At 45.9% G+C, this 14,995-nt stretch overlaps 1 protein-coding gene across 4 annotated transcripts; it reads right to left on the bottom strand.

Moving 5' to 3' along the window:
- Positions 1–905: 905 nt before the first annotated feature.
- Positions 906–11,026, bottom strand: FAM177B (family with sequence similarity 177 member B). 4 transcript variants are annotated; one of them, XM_047755449.1, is made up of 6 exons: positions 10,853–11,026; positions 7,402–7,506; positions 6,267–6,619; positions 5,928–5,994; positions 3,116–3,213; positions 1,848–2,611 (listed from the first exon to the last, which is right to left on the bottom strand). In XM_047755449.1, the coding sequence occupies exons 3-6, from the start codon at positions 6,438–6,440 to the stop codon at positions 2,429–2,431; spliced, it is 522 nt and encodes a 173-aa protein (XP_047611405.1). In that variant the 5' UTR covers positions 6,441–6,619; positions 7,402–7,506; positions 10,853–11,026; the 3' UTR covers positions 1,848–2,428. The 4 variants fall into 4 exon arrangements, with proteins under 4 accessions (XP_047611409.1, XP_047611405.1, XP_047611406.1 ...); XM_047755453.1 differs by lacking the exon at positions 7,402–7,506 and having other exon boundaries at positions 906–2,611; XM_047755450.1 differs by lacking the exon at positions 7,402–7,506 and having other exon boundaries at positions 10,862–11,026.
- Positions 11,027–14,995: the final 3,969 nt, after the last annotated feature.

Raw genomic sequence — 14,995 nt, 5'->3', positions numbered from 1 at the left:
TGAAGATCCGCAAGGAGCATTTGAGAGGCTGCCACGAGGACCGCGTGTCCTAGTAATTCAGTATCTCGCAATTAAAGACGACAGGAGGGCAGAGATTCTTGTCTATTGGGTTGATAGAGAAGAGTATGTCCATGAAAGTAATCAATGAACAATCTATAACAGGAATAGAGAAGAGTTTTATTTGAGCCAAAGTGAGGACTACAGCTCAGAAGAGAGCCTTCTGAAAATTCTGAGCTGCTCCGGAGAGGTATGATTTCAGCCTCACTTTAGATCTTGTTGGAACAAAGAACATCAAACAAGTCAGGGACTCAAGCTTTCAAGGATTCAAAAACAAAAACAAAAACAGATCAGCGTATAACAGTGAATCAGTACAGCCTTGGTACCTGGGAAGGGGGTCTTTTCATGGAAGGACCAGCTTCAGTCCCCAGGAGGGAGGCATTTCATCTTTATTTTTAACACAGACTTTTTCTTTCTTTCTTTCTTTTTTTTTGCTTCCCTTTTATTTTTTCATTCTATTTATTTTTATTTTTATTTCCCCCAATACATTATTTTTTTTTTACTGTACAGTATGGTGGCCCAGTTACACATACATCTATGCATTCCTTTTCTCACATTATCATGCTCCGTTATAAGTGACTAGACATGGTTCCCAGTGCTACACAGCTTATCCATTCCAAAAGCAATAGTTTGCATCTATTAACCCCCAGCTCCCAATCCATCCCACTCCCTCCCCCTCCCCCTCCCCTTGGCAACCACAAGTCTATTCTCCAAGTCCATGATTTTCTTTTTTTGTGAAAAGGTTCATTTGTGCCATATGTTAGATTCCAGGTATAAGTGACATGGACATTTTTTACTTTGGTCTGTATATCTTCCTTGGGAAAATGTCTCTTGAGATCCTCTGCCTATTTTTAAATTGAATTTTTTTTTTTTTTTGCTATTGAGTTTAATGTGTTCTTGATATATTTCAGGTATTACTCTCTTACCAGATATATGATTTGCAAGTATTTCCTGCCATTCATTAGGTTGTCTTTCCGCTTTGTTGATGGTTTCCTTTGCTGTGCAGATGTTTTTGAGTTTGATCTAGTCCCACTTTATTCTTGCTCTCAATGTCTTTGCTTTTGGTGTCAGATCCATAGTTCTTTACAGCTCATCTATTCAAGTGACCACCCCTCAGTCCCAGTTTCGAATGTACAGGAAACAGAATCCGAGTAGCCCTTTTTGTTCAGGTGGCCATCCCTCAGCCTATCAACCACGACCAGGAGGTGGAGTCGTGTGTGGCATCGCAGTCATGGGACCTGTTTCTGGGTGAGCATGGTTGTCAGTATAAGGGGACTAAAGTGCACGAGGTAGACACACCCCATGACTATTCCAAGAATAAGATGTGAAAACTGAGGAAAAGTGCACGGCTCTAAGCAGGCACTCAAATCATTGTATCCATTACAACTAGTAATATTGATGACAGTTGTGGTTTTCAGTCTGACTGCTTTGTCTCTACTGAGGTGTCAGTCTTAGCTCTTCATCCAACAGGCCCTGCTAGTCCAATTTCAACATGAAGTAAATGTGAGAGCTTTATAATGTGACAGAAGTGGCCACATCTACCAGGGAGGCATTGGTTACTTGCATGCCAGGTGTCGGTCCAAACTAAAACTCTGTCCCTGGATTGTTTGTTATTTCACTTCAGAATAGGCTCCATGATGGGCTCTTTTGACCTCTTCGACTTTTCTCAAAAATTAAATGGTACCTGCCCACTGTATGGCACAGGGAACTGTATCTAGTCTCTTGGGATAGATCATGATGGGAGAGAATATAAGAAAAGGTATATGTGTGTGTGTGTGTATGATTGGGTCACTTTGCTGAACAGCAGAAATTGGTGCAACATTGTAAATCAACCATACTTAAACAAAATTAACTTGTCCCCTGGAAGATATCTACTTCCTGCTGATTCTAGAGAATTAGGCAGACCAGAGTGTGCTATTTACAGAAATAAATTGTATCTAGTAAATGGTATACTCTCAACCTTCTTTTCCACTAAAAGAAGGGGGGTTACCTTGCCTTCTTTAGACTTGATGACGCCCAAATTTTCTGTTGAGAGACAGAGCTTCTTTTCTGCACCCTAGCCACATGAGAGGCATTTCAGCCTAACACATCCACACCCAAGTTCCTTAAGGCATTTACACGATGAGCAAATCTCAATACTAACAGCCCACAACTGACAGACAGGACTTGCATCAGTTGAGTTGTGAGGCTTATAAATACCAATTTATATTGAGGAAGAATCCACAGTTGTTCTCATTTCTTGATGGCTGGAGAATAAATCACAAAGAGATGAAGATGAGCTCTGGCTCACAAGCACTACCTGTGGTGCGGTTGCCATGGTAATCAGTCACCAGGGAACAGAGATCCAGGGGAAGGAGAGCCCCGCTGCCCATCAGGAGCTGGAATCTGCCGCCAGGCCCTCCCTGGATGAGATGCTCCACCGGGGAGCGCCCTTGTCAACGTCCTGCTGTCTTGTTCCATACTCTCGGCCCCCAGCCTCCAGGTGACACTTTTCATTAGGATCATTGGGTAGCTGGGCCTTTGATCCACTCCTTTCACTTTCCTTGTGGCTTCCCTGGTACAGAGAGAAATAAGGAAAATGTTAACTATGAACCCGACATCTCTGAGCTCCCCCACTTGCAGAGATGCACTTTTAAGAAGACGGGAACTCTCTGAGCTCCCTTGTGGTGCCGTGGTTAAGGAGCTGGCATTGTCTCTGCAGTGGCTTGGCTTGCTGCTGTGTTGCAGGTTCCACTCCTGGCCTGGGAACTTCCACATGCCATGGGCTCAGCCAAAAAAAATAAAAAGAAGCTTCTTCTTTAAGCGCTCTCAGGCTTCACACTCAACTATCTTCTTGGACCTATCTCATGTCATTCTAACTTCACGCGAGAGAGGCCAATAGGGATAAGCACCGTGGGGTAAGGGCGTTAGAAAAATAAGTCAGCCTGACCCTGGGGGCGCGTGAAGTTGAAGTCCATGAATTAGCAGGTGGAAAAATACCCTTCCATACGGCCCAAATCAGGAACAAGCAACATTCCCATCTCAGGGCTCTTGGGGTCGCCATGAGGATGTCACACACCTTGTTTTGTGTTCTGCAGTACTCATCTAACACATACTGATACTTGGCTTGATGCAGACCAAAGAAGACAGCAAATCGTCCACCAAGGAATTCACACGCTAGAAGAAAGAACAAGCACTCTGGTGAGCTCAGTTAGTAATGAACGCTCAGAGCCGGTGGAGATGCCACGAGTTTACACCTGCCCGGAAGTGGTCTATCAGGTCACTTCAGGGCTGACAAAAGATTTCCATTGCTCTAGACTCTCAAAAAGGTCTAGGACTCAAAGGGAAGGGGTTAAATCTTCTGCCTTCATCTAGGAGGGCATCTAAACGCTCCTTTCCAGATGAATATATCAGGAGGGATTTTCAAAACACTTAAGCACAGGAGCAGCCTTGGTCCTGAAGGTCAGATGATCCCCGTGCCCTTGCCTGTCGTCTGATCATCAGCTGGGAGTGACTGCAGATTAGACCCCAAAGCAAATCAAGTGATGCTAAGACCCATCTCAGAAATTCTTCTGTGCATCCAAACAAACTCCTGGAGTTCCCACAGTGGACACTGGGTTAAGAATCCAGCTCCAGTGGTTTGGGTCAATGCAGAGACCAGGGTTGATTCCCAGCCCAGCGCAGTGGATTAAAGGATCTGGCATTGCTGAAGCTTTAGCATAGGTTGTAGCTGTGGCTCAGATTCAAGCCCTGGTCTGGGAACTTCCACGGGCTTCCTGTGCAGCCACTGGAAAACAAAACAAACAAACAAACAAACACAACTCCTTCTCAAGCAGCAGTCTAAGGCTTTCCCTTCCTGTCTGCCTTCAGCTCCAGTAGCATGGTTGCCTGCAGGCTCAGCGGTGAGACAGGCACAGTCAAGGATAAAGACTTAGCAATGAGAGGTTTCCAGAAGGTCTCTCCTAGAGATGCTCTGCTTTAAAATTATAGGACTTCTGACCCTCCTCCCCCTCCTGCAGGCCTTTCTGATTCCTATGATTTATTCCAGCTTCTGAAGAGATTGCTCCTACAGGCCATCAAAATGATGCTTCCTACTTTTGTAACATGCTTTCAGAAATACTCGAGCTTTTTAATGTTTGCCTACTACATGGGCAGAAGAGAAATTTCCAAAATATTAGGAGTTCCCACTGTGGCTCAGTGGGTTAAGAACCTGACATAGTGACTGTGAGGATGTGGGTTCGATCCCTGACCTTGTTCAGTCAGTTAAGGACCTGGCGTTCCCACAGGCTGTGGCACAGGTCGCAGATGTGGCTCGGATCCGGCATTGCCGTGGCTGTGGGTAGGCTGGCAGCTGCAGCTCTGATTCAGCCCCTAGCCTGGGAACTTCTATATGCTGCAGGTGTGGCCATAAAAAGAAAAAAATAATAAAATATCAGAATAAGTCTCAAGAAGGTCTCCTGCCTCTAACCTACTAGAATTTTAAATGGAAGAAAGTCCATCACCAGTGCCACCAGGGTTCCAGCTCTAAGCAGAGTCCCTGTGTAGAGACCAGGGCACTGATTGCCAGCGTATTTCCACCTCCACTACAACCTGGAAGCCCCAGGCAGAAGCACTTTAAGGCTCCGGTTCTGTTTGGAACCCGGGAGGCAGGTGACTCCCCCGTGTCCTATCCCGGCCACGCGGTCAGACCGGCATGGATGTTGCCGTGGTTCCTGTTCTCTTTCATGCTCTCCTACCGCTGTGCTGTCTTCTGCTTCTTTCACCGACCTGATCTCCAAGGCCCCTCCTGCCCAAAGAGCCCCCCCCGCCACACAGCTTTGCCCTGACGAGGGTGCAGCACTCCTCCTGGCAGCATATTGTGGTCGAAATAAGATGAGGACTCACCCAGGTCTCTAGAGTAACTTCCAAATTATTAACCTTACACTTTGATCTAAAAGCACTTATTCCTTTGTTTTGTTTTGTCTTTTAGGGCTGCATCCTTGACCTATGGAAGCTCCCAGGCTAGGGATACAATCGAAGATGCAGCTGCCAGCCTACACCACAGCCACAGCAACGTGGGATCTGAGCCACATCTGCAACCTACACCACAGCTCACGGCAACACCGGATCCTTAACCCACTGAACAAGGCCAAGGATTGAACCCGTGTCCTCATGGATCCTAGTCAGGTTCTTGACCCCTCTGAGCCACAGCGGGACTCCTTTTTTCAGACTTTTCAAGTTGTTTTCCTCCTTGCCATATACACAAGCACATGTAAGTTAGATGGAAAAGGGTATTTAGATGTTGCCAACTGTGGTTTTTTTTTAATTGGTGAAAGTCAAACAAAATAAGATTTAGTATTTCATCTCTTAGAGATAGCCACATAGGCCATTCATCACACCCCTGGGAGGGTCAATAAAATTCTTGTTTATAATACAGTGATGGTGACAAGGAAACTTAGAACTGGATCAGATAACAGTAGTTAAAAAAAAAAAAAAAAAAAACAACCCTCTGATGATTCTTTAGGTGAAGCGCCCACCCAGGAAGGACTGACTACTGTCTTCAAATATGCAAAACTCTGTCTTAGGAGAGAAGACTCTGGATGGCTTTGTCTGGCCTTAAAAAGACAACTAGGATGAATGGGAAGAACCTTAAATGAAGATAAAACAGAAGAGAGCATTTACTGACCAGAGTTGGGAACAGGTGGCAGTGCCGCCTGGAGATGGGAGGTGCCAGGCCTTGGGGATGTTCAGGCAGATGCTGGAAGGGACCAGACCTTCAGGACGCAGTGGGGCACGGGGGGCGGGGGGTGGGAGGGGGCGTGGGGTAGTAAGCCGCTGGAAGGCCCAGCTGACTCCCAGGGTCTGTAAGTCTACCTTTTGGACAGAAAAAAATGAGCTTTAGCAGTACTTACTAGAAAATGAAATCCTTGCTATTCGTCCTGCCCAGAACCAAAGGTAGGGCCCCCATGCAAGTCCAGACTGAGAAAAAGAGAGAGAGAGAAAGTCAGGTTAGAGTAAATTACTAACAGAGGGGTAACTACAGAGCCCTCGGTGTGGGGGCTTCAGAATGCTTTGTAATATGTTCCATTTTCTCTCTCATAAGTGGGAAAACTAAGATTAGCACAATTATGTTGATTACACATGGATCTAGAAAGCAAACCCAGGAGAACAAGGAGTTACTTTAAAACTTGTCTGCTTAACCTCGCATTCGTTCAGCCCCCATCGTGCTCGTAACAATCGCCCGAGCTTACAGGATCAGGGGTTGAATTTGTTCTCAGCTCCTTGTTTTCTTCCTCTTCCTCCTCTTCTGTGCTATATTCTTCCATGATGTCTCCATCAGCAAAATGGATAATTCTTTTGGGCATTTTCCTCTGGGGAGGCCCACTCTTGTCTAGTTCTCTCTGCTGGAAACTGTCTTTTTCCATAAGGAAACAAAACAACCAGGAAATGAAAAACAGGATGCCTTGGGACAAGCTGCCCAAGATACTGTTTCTATAGCAGAGATGGGTCTGATTATCTTCAGTGGATTGTAAAGACAGAGGTCACAGGTCATCCAAGCTGTAATTTCATCAATTCTTCAAATCCAAGAAAGGACTCTTTAGTTCTGTACCAAAATGGAAAAGATTCAATTAATAGTGAAACTGTGAACTTTGGGCCCTCAAATAAAAATGTGCACAGAGGAGTTCCCGTTGTAGCTCAGCGGTAATGAACCCAACTAGGATCCATGAGGATGCGGATCCAATCCCTGGCCTCGCTCAGTGGTTTAGGGGTCCGGTGTTGCCATGAGCTGTGGTGTAGGTGGCAGACACGGCTCGGATCCCGTGTTGCTGTGGCTGTGGTGAGGGCCAGCAGCTACAGCTCCAATTTGACCCCTAGCCTGGGAACCTCCAAATGCCACAGGTGTGTCCTTAAAAAGCAAAATAAATAAATAAATAAAAATAAATAAATTAATTAATTAAAATAAAAAATTAAAATGTCAGCAGAGTTCTTTTATCTCTTATTAATTGCAAAAGCCACCATGGCCAGTAGGAAACAGCCATTGCCCTATGGAAATTCCTCAATCATTTCTATAAATATTGAGGAGCAATATAAGTGATGGTTAAGAATACAGGCTTTGTTTAGACAGGTGAAAATATTTACCAATTATATATCTGATAAGGGGCTTATTTTCAGGATATATAAAAATGACTGCAATGTGTAAAATACAAACAACTCAATTAAAATACAGGCACAGGATTTAAGCAAACCCTTCAGCAGAGATTTACAGATGCCAAGTAAACGTAGGACAAAGATGCTCCATGTTGTTCATCATTAGAGAAACGCAAATGGAAACTATATGAGACATCGTAACATAGTCACGAGAAGGTAAAAATTAAAAAGACTAACCACATCAAGTGTTGAGGAGGAAGTGAAGCCACGAGAACTCTCACACGCGGCTTGCTAGTGACAATGCAAATGGTACAGCCCCTTTGGAAACCACTTTGACAACACCTGAAAAGTCAAATATACTTAGCATATAACTAGTCATTCCCTGTCTGGAAATTTGCCCAAGAGACAGGAAAATATGTATCCACCTAGAGCTTTGTGCGTGAATGTTCATAGCAGCTTTATTTGTAAGAGCTTCAAACTGGAAACAATCCACATTTCCATGAGCTGGTGAATGGATGAACAGAACGTAGTTTACTATTCAGTGGAATACTGCTCAGCAATTACAAGGTCAACTGGATTTCCTACTGTGGTGCAGGGAGCTAAGGATTGGGTCACTGCTGAGGCGGGGGTTCCATGCCTGGCCCGGTGCAGTGGGTTAAGGATCCAGTGTTGCTGCAGCTGTGGTGTAGGTCACAGCTGCAGCCAGATTCCATCCCTGGCCCAGGAACTTCCCTGTGCTGTGGTGCAGCCAAAAAAAAAAAAAAAAAAGTAATGGATGACTAACATTTGCAGCATTCTGAAGGAATCTCAAAAGCAACAGGCTGAATGAAAGAAGCCAGGTACTATGTGATTTTTTGGGGTGAGAGGTTTTTTTTCTAAGAGATATCATGAGTATAGTGGTGATAACTTGACTGCATAGATGTGTCTAAATGAATCAGAATCTAGACCTAATATTACTTGTATTTAAGATTTTTTTTTTTTTTTTTTTTTTGCTTTTTAGGGCCGTACTCATGGCATATGGAAGTTTCCAGGCTAGCAGGCAAATCAGAGCTATAGCTGCCGGCCTACACCACCGCCACAGCATTGCCAGATCCAAGCCGCGGTCTATGACCTATACCACAGCTCACAGCAATGCCAGATCCTTAACCCACTGAGAGAGGCCAGGGTTTGAACCCAAAACCTCATGGATTCCAGTTGGATTCGTTTCCACTGCGCCATGACAGGAACGCCTGAGTTAAATTTTAACAAAGCCAACAAGCACGGAGACAGACTGCCGAGGTTAAAAAATCCTCCTAATTAATATCCTGATGTCTTGGTTTCTTCATCTATAGAATAAGAATAATTTGAACATGGATGTGAGCATGCTACTGACCTTGTAAAATTAAGGAGTAAATGAATAAATACATACACGGGAGTTAGCACAGTTCTTAAATAGTAAGTATTTAATAAAAGCTGGTTGTGGTCAAGTCCTTATCACCTAATGCTGTATGTCTATCAGGTATGATTCTAACGTAGTAAGGACACTGTTGCCTTCATATTTGATATATTTTAAGGTTTTAGCAGCAAACATGGCAGGCTGAGCTGACGTGGAAGAATTTTCCTTCCTGTTCAAACACACAGAAGTGCTGGGGAAAATTAAACAAACCAAATATTACATCAGACGGCTCTAAGGAGGTAAGAAGAGAGTCAGAGAAAAAGGAAGGAGAAGGAAGGAAGGAGGGAGGGAGGAAGAAAGGAAGGAAGGAGGAGAAAAAGAGGAAGACAGGAGGAGAGCCAGCCAGGCCTGGGTGTCAGAAAAGAAAGGACACGTAGCATCATTCAGCTGAGCTGAACTGGGATGGCTCCTGGGGTTTCAGGACCAGATATGGGCCTTGGGGCTGGAGTTTTAATACCCATGCAAGAGAGGAGAGGGTCTAACCTACAAATCCTGTGAATGGGGTGCGAAAAAGCATAAAATGCTTTTATTTGTTTTTGCTTTTTAGGGCCATACCCGCGGCATATGGAGGTTCCCGTGTTAGGGGTAGAATCGGAGCAGTAGCTGCCAGTCTACACACAGCTACAGCAATTTCAGATCCTTAATCCACTGAGCGAGGCCAGGGATCAAACTGGCATCGTCAGGGATGTTAGGTTCGTTTCCACTGAGGCACAATGGGAACTCCTAAGTGCTTTCTTTTCTGTAAACTCTGGATGAAAAAAGACGACCTGCTGGCCTGCAAAAGTGGCAAAACAATTTGTCCCCTCCTAGCAACTTGGGTGGAAATAGTGACCTGAGAAAAACCGGAGCCACAGGCCACATGGACCACACACTGGCACAGGGCCTGGACTCACACAGCATAAGGACCTGAGGTGAAGCTGGGTGACCTGAAGGCAGTGCAGCCCACGGCAGTCTCAGCGGCAAATGTAAAATCACCCTAGAGAGAGAGACGTCTGCCAGGCCGGGTCCCTGGGAGTCCACTGCAAACCAGCCTGCTGTGGGTGCTGTCACTACAAAAACTTACAAATACGACATGGAGAATACCAAGAGAGGTTAAAAAAATAACATCAAACCTAGATCATAGACATGACGGAAAACCTTGCCATTTATAATAGATACGGCGCGTTAGGCTGAAGGCTGGCTGCAAATCAGCAGCAACTGAGACCAGAAGGCAATCAACTACTGCCATGTCGAATTCAATATCCAGCTAAGCAATTATGGAGAGTAAAATAATGACATCTGACAACCTATAACACCCAAGTTCACCATTCCTGTATCTTCACTGAATGATAAGATCCAGTTGTGTGTCAACTAGAAGGAAACTGAACCCAGAAGCAAGAGCGAGATGGAAGACAGAAATATAAAGTGACGAATCTTAAGAGTGACTGCAAAAAATGCTATGTCCATGGGGCACAGTTAAAAACCATGAAGTATGAAGCATTAGACCCCAAGAGCAAAAATATGAAGGGTTGACTTCTTTATGTATTGCTTTGGAATAGGTTGGTGAAGACAGCTGTGCATGTTGACAATTTCAAGGTAACTAGAAAAAACATGAAAGTAGAAGGCAGAGCTTCAAAGCCAGAAGAAGAAGAAAAAAAGGAAAATAAACAAGCCGACAGAAGGCAGGAGAGAGGGAGAAAGAGCAGAGGAAAAGCAGGATTAATGAAAACACCAGTAAAATCCTGGAAAGAATTCCCAATTAGTCAGTAATGATAATACATGTGAGAGAATCCTCAGCCGTCTACCCAAATGAAGACCACAGACTGAATTTTAAGAGGATTTATGGGCAATGACTGCACGAATGCACATATGGTCATAAGCATACGTTTAGGCATGTGTGTCAATAAGCCACCAAATCTTATCAATGCAATGCTCAGTTTAAGCCATTGTCAAGGGTCAGAGATACAAGAAGGCTGTCTGGGCTCAATTTGTCATCTAATCGAGGTGGTGAGACCTTCCCAGCCCAGCGTCCCAGTCCCCGAGGAATCTTAAAGGACACAGTTTTCCCGGGCTGACTACAAAAGAGCCTTGGTAAGAAGTAGGAAGAGTTAAGTCTTAGACGCCAAAGAGCAGAAAAACAAGTTTAACTTGGTGTTTAAAGTATGCTGAACATAATACCATTGCAAAAGGAAACAGTCAATACCATGAGAGATACCGCATACTCTAAAGCAAAATTAGAAGCAAACGAACACCTTTGCAGAGAACCCAACTCACCTGCATTACCTGCTCTTTCTTTCCTTGCTTTAATTGCCTATGTGTGGTTTGTCAGTGCAAAATCGTGGTTCTGGAAGTCGTTCGGTAGATGGTAAATGAACACAACTCACCCTTGACTGTGTGACGACGTGGAAAGGCCGCCTTTGTGTGTCTTACGGGCAGAACTTATTTGAGTTGTGGGAAGGCCGGTTACGGACACACCCAGCGTTAAAGCAACCAAGGGGCCCTCAGACTTGTCCTGTGCCAGGATTGGCTGGGAGTCCTTTTAACACAATTCCAAGGCCAGGACGCACCTGCAGCCTAGGCTGTCTAGGCATGGGAAACGGGCCTCGTTATTTTTGAGGCTGACCCAGTGGCTGCAAGGTGCAGGCCAATGTGGGCGCCAGCACCCCAAGGAGAGCAGGAGGAAATAAACCTTCTCAATTGAACAGGCTTGTGCTTTAGTGACGTGGTGGCTGCAGAGAACCCCAACAGCAAGCTCTGGCCAAGGCGGCTTTACTTTTTCCAAGAGGGTTTTTTGCTTTCTGCTTTCTGAGCCCACCTCATCTTGCTCCAAGCTGAAAAGCGTTGACATCAAAAGTTTAAGAATAAGGCCTAACAGTCTCATTATAGTCAATTTACTCCTCGCTAGACCACCTCTTAATTCAGGTATTTCCAAACCCAAAGAAGTGCCCATTCCCCACACGCCGGGCTCACCCTGGTTGCATTATAGACAGGTGTCCTGACATCGCCTCTGCCGGCTCTCTGACGAAATAGTGGCTCACATCTTTCAAAATAGTATTGTGCACTAAATAGACATATTCATCTTTAACTTCAGAGGGTTCAAAAGGAGCAGAGAGAGGGAGAGGAGAGAGCGAGAGTGAGCGCGCCTGCAATTTCAGTCAATTTAGCGAATGCTTTTCTGCCACCTAGTGGCCGTTTCAGGATGCGCGATGCAAAATTCATCTTTATAATCAGTGTCTGTCGTGTCGAGGGGGCTCAATACCAAACAAGGTGGAATCTACTTAATATTTACCAAAATCTTGGGAGCACTGCCAACTTCACACCAAGTCCACAGATCTGGGTGCTTCGTGAGTGATATTTCAGAGGGCCAGATTTTCCCGACAACACGCTGTTTGCCTCAGTTTCATTCTTGAGAACCTCAAGTTTTTTTTTTTTAACTCCAAATCTATCTCATCAAGGATTGTTCGCAGGTATGTAAATGATATAGTTAACCCACCTATGAGACTCACACATCTCGAAGTCAAACTTGGTTGCCAAAAGGGAAACGTGAGGTAAAGGGGAAATTTGGGGGCTTGGGATTTGACATACACACATGGACTGTGTAAATATATATGTCACATACATTACACACACACACACACACACACACACACACACACACACGGAATAGATAACGAACAAGAACCTGCCGCAAAGCACAGGGAACTCTGCTCCACATGCTGCAATAACCTAGACGGGAAAAGACTCTGAAGAAGAGCAGGTATGTATAAATGTGCATGGCTGATTCGCATTGCTGTACACCGGAAGCTCACAGCGTGTGGCAAATCACCGCTACTCCAACAGCACTAAAACACACCCACACACCCATAACCTCCCTGACCCTTCAATTCTGTTGTACCCCAGGGCTCAGCTATTGGAGTCTCCTGTTTTTCTATCTGCTCCTCATTTGGTCCTTTTGATTCAATACTATCTACAGACACATTTACACCCAACAGTTTTATCTCCCTGGGTCTCAGATCCATAGATCTACTGACCATTTGACGTCTCAGAGTCCTAACACATCCGACTCTTTTTTGTCTGTTTTTTTTTTTAATGATTTTTTTTTAACCTGATGCAGATTTTTTTTTTTTTTTGGTCTTTTTGCTATTTTCTTGGGCTGCTCTCGCGGCATATGGAGGTTCCCAGGCTAGGGGTCGAATCGGAGCTGCAGCCACCGGCCTACGCCAGAGCCACAGCAACGCGGGATCTGAGCCGCGTCTGCAACCTACACCACAGCTCACAGCAACGCCAGATCGTTAACCCACTGAGCAAGGGCAGGGACCGAACCCGCAACCTCATGGTTCCTAGTCGGATTTGTTAACCACTGCGCCACGACGGGAACTCCCTTTTTTGTCTGTTTTTTAGGGCTGTACCTGCGGCATATGGAGGCTCCCAGGCTAGGGGTCTAATTGGAGTTGCAGCTGGTGGTCTACACCACAGCCACAGCAACGTGGGATCTGAGCCATGTCTGCGACCTACACTACAGCTCACGGCAACACTGGATCCTTCACCCACTGAGCAAGGCCGGGGATCGAACCTGCAGCGTCATGGGTGCTAGTCAGATTCGTTTCCACTGAGCCAGAATGGGAACTCCCACACCACGTCTAACTCTTTTGCTTCTATTTCCAGGCCCCGCTTCTCCTGAAACTCCCCCTGCCCACACCCCCCCTCACTCCCAACTCTGGCCATCTTCTCCCTTCAGTGAGTGGCAGCTCCATTCTTCCAGATCCCCAGACCAAAGCCACCGCCGGAGATGTCCTCGCTTCTTCTCCTTTCATCACTCCTCACTTCCAACCCATCAGGAAACTCCCTGGGATGTTTCCCGAGTCTTAACACCAGCCTGCTAAGCCGTCATCCTCACCTGAATTGTGGTGAGCAGCCTCTTGATTGGCCTCCTACTGTCCACACTCAGAAGCAGAGTCACTATGTCCTAAACCAAATCGTGTCATTCCCCGAACTTGAAACTCTCCAGGTCACCCAGAGTAAAAGCCGAAGTCCCCACAGGGCCACAGAGGGGGTGGGTCTGGCCATCTGGGCTGGCCCCTCGCTCCCCAGCCAGCAGGCTCTCCCGGCTGCTGTCTGGACAAGCCCTTCCCCCCCAAGATCTCCCTCCTTCGCCCCCTCCAGGGCTTTGACGCAAAGGTCGGCGTGGAGCCCTTGTCTTTCAAGGCACCGGCCAGTTCCCTTCCCCCCCACGACCACCCCCCGCCCCACGATCACGACCACCAGTCACCCTCTTATTAGCTCATCCTGTTCTTTCGTCTCCGTAGCTCTTGTCAGCACTGAACACAATCCGTCTTTCTCTTACCTTGTTTGTCCCCCGCTTCCCCTCCCTCTCACCCCATGCTCCAGCCAGGGGGGCAGGGGTTACCTGCGTGCCCCCAGCTTTATCTGCTGCCCTCCAACACCCGACCCAACTGGAACACAGCATTTGTGCAATAAATGAATCCTACTGTCGTGCACTTTAATGGGGGGGGGAAGGTATACACAATAGCTTGGAAAAATAAGGAGAGATGAGCCTTGTAAATGCAGCTATTTGCTGATGTTAGCATGGCTACCTTTGAATACTTTTTCCATTACATTTTCACACTCATTCATTTCATTTTAATTACCCCCTTCCCTGAAACCAAAGCATTGTCGGTTGTGTCAACAAAATAACACACTAGTTCTTCATCTCGGTGTAACTTCAGGAAGGTATAATACCTCAAACTCCTAGAGTTCTTTCACTTATCATTAATCCAAAGTTTTCAGAGTTCCCACTGTGGCTCAGCGGTAACAAACTCAACTAGTATCCATGAGGATGTAGGTTGGATCGCTCAGTGGGTTAAGGATCTGATGTTGCTGTGGCTGCTGCAGCTCTGATTCGACCCCTAGCCTGGGAACCTATGTATGCCACAGATGCAGCCCTAAAAAGCAAAAAAAAAAAAAAAAAAAAAAAACCAAAACCGAAAACAAAACACAAAAAAAGTTTTCAAATAATCAGCTTAAACCTGGAACCCTTTCCCTCTTCCTGAGGTGCAGGCCAGGCCTCTGGCAAGAGCAGGCCAGGCGGCCAAAGGCCCTGCACAGGCAGCTCACCTGCTGCCCCTTGCCCACTCACCACAGTGGGGACAGGCAGGTACCGTGAGGAGCTAAGGAAAAATATAAAATATGAAAACACAAACCACTGCTCCCCCTGAGAAGTGCTGACGGAACCTGCCCTGGCAGCAGCTTTCTGTATTTTCATTATCAGACTGGGGACTTGCACCTGGTCACCATGGTAGTGGTGACATCACTGCCACGCCTGTCCTATTGGGATGTTTCTCAGCTTCTTTCTATATCATAGCAGATCATCTAGGAAATTCATTGCTTGAAATTCCAGAGGGGACAGGCCTGGGCATT

The sequence above is a fragment of the Phacochoerus africanus genome, chromosome 12 (genome assembly GCF_016906955.1).
Source record: "Phacochoerus africanus isolate WHEZ1 chromosome 12, ROS_Pafr_v1, whole genome shotgun sequence".
Taxonomy (NCBI): Eukaryota; Metazoa; Chordata; class Mammalia; order Artiodactyla; family Suidae; genus Phacochoerus; species Phacochoerus africanus.
This window is presented reverse-complemented; position numbering and strand designations above follow the sequence as displayed.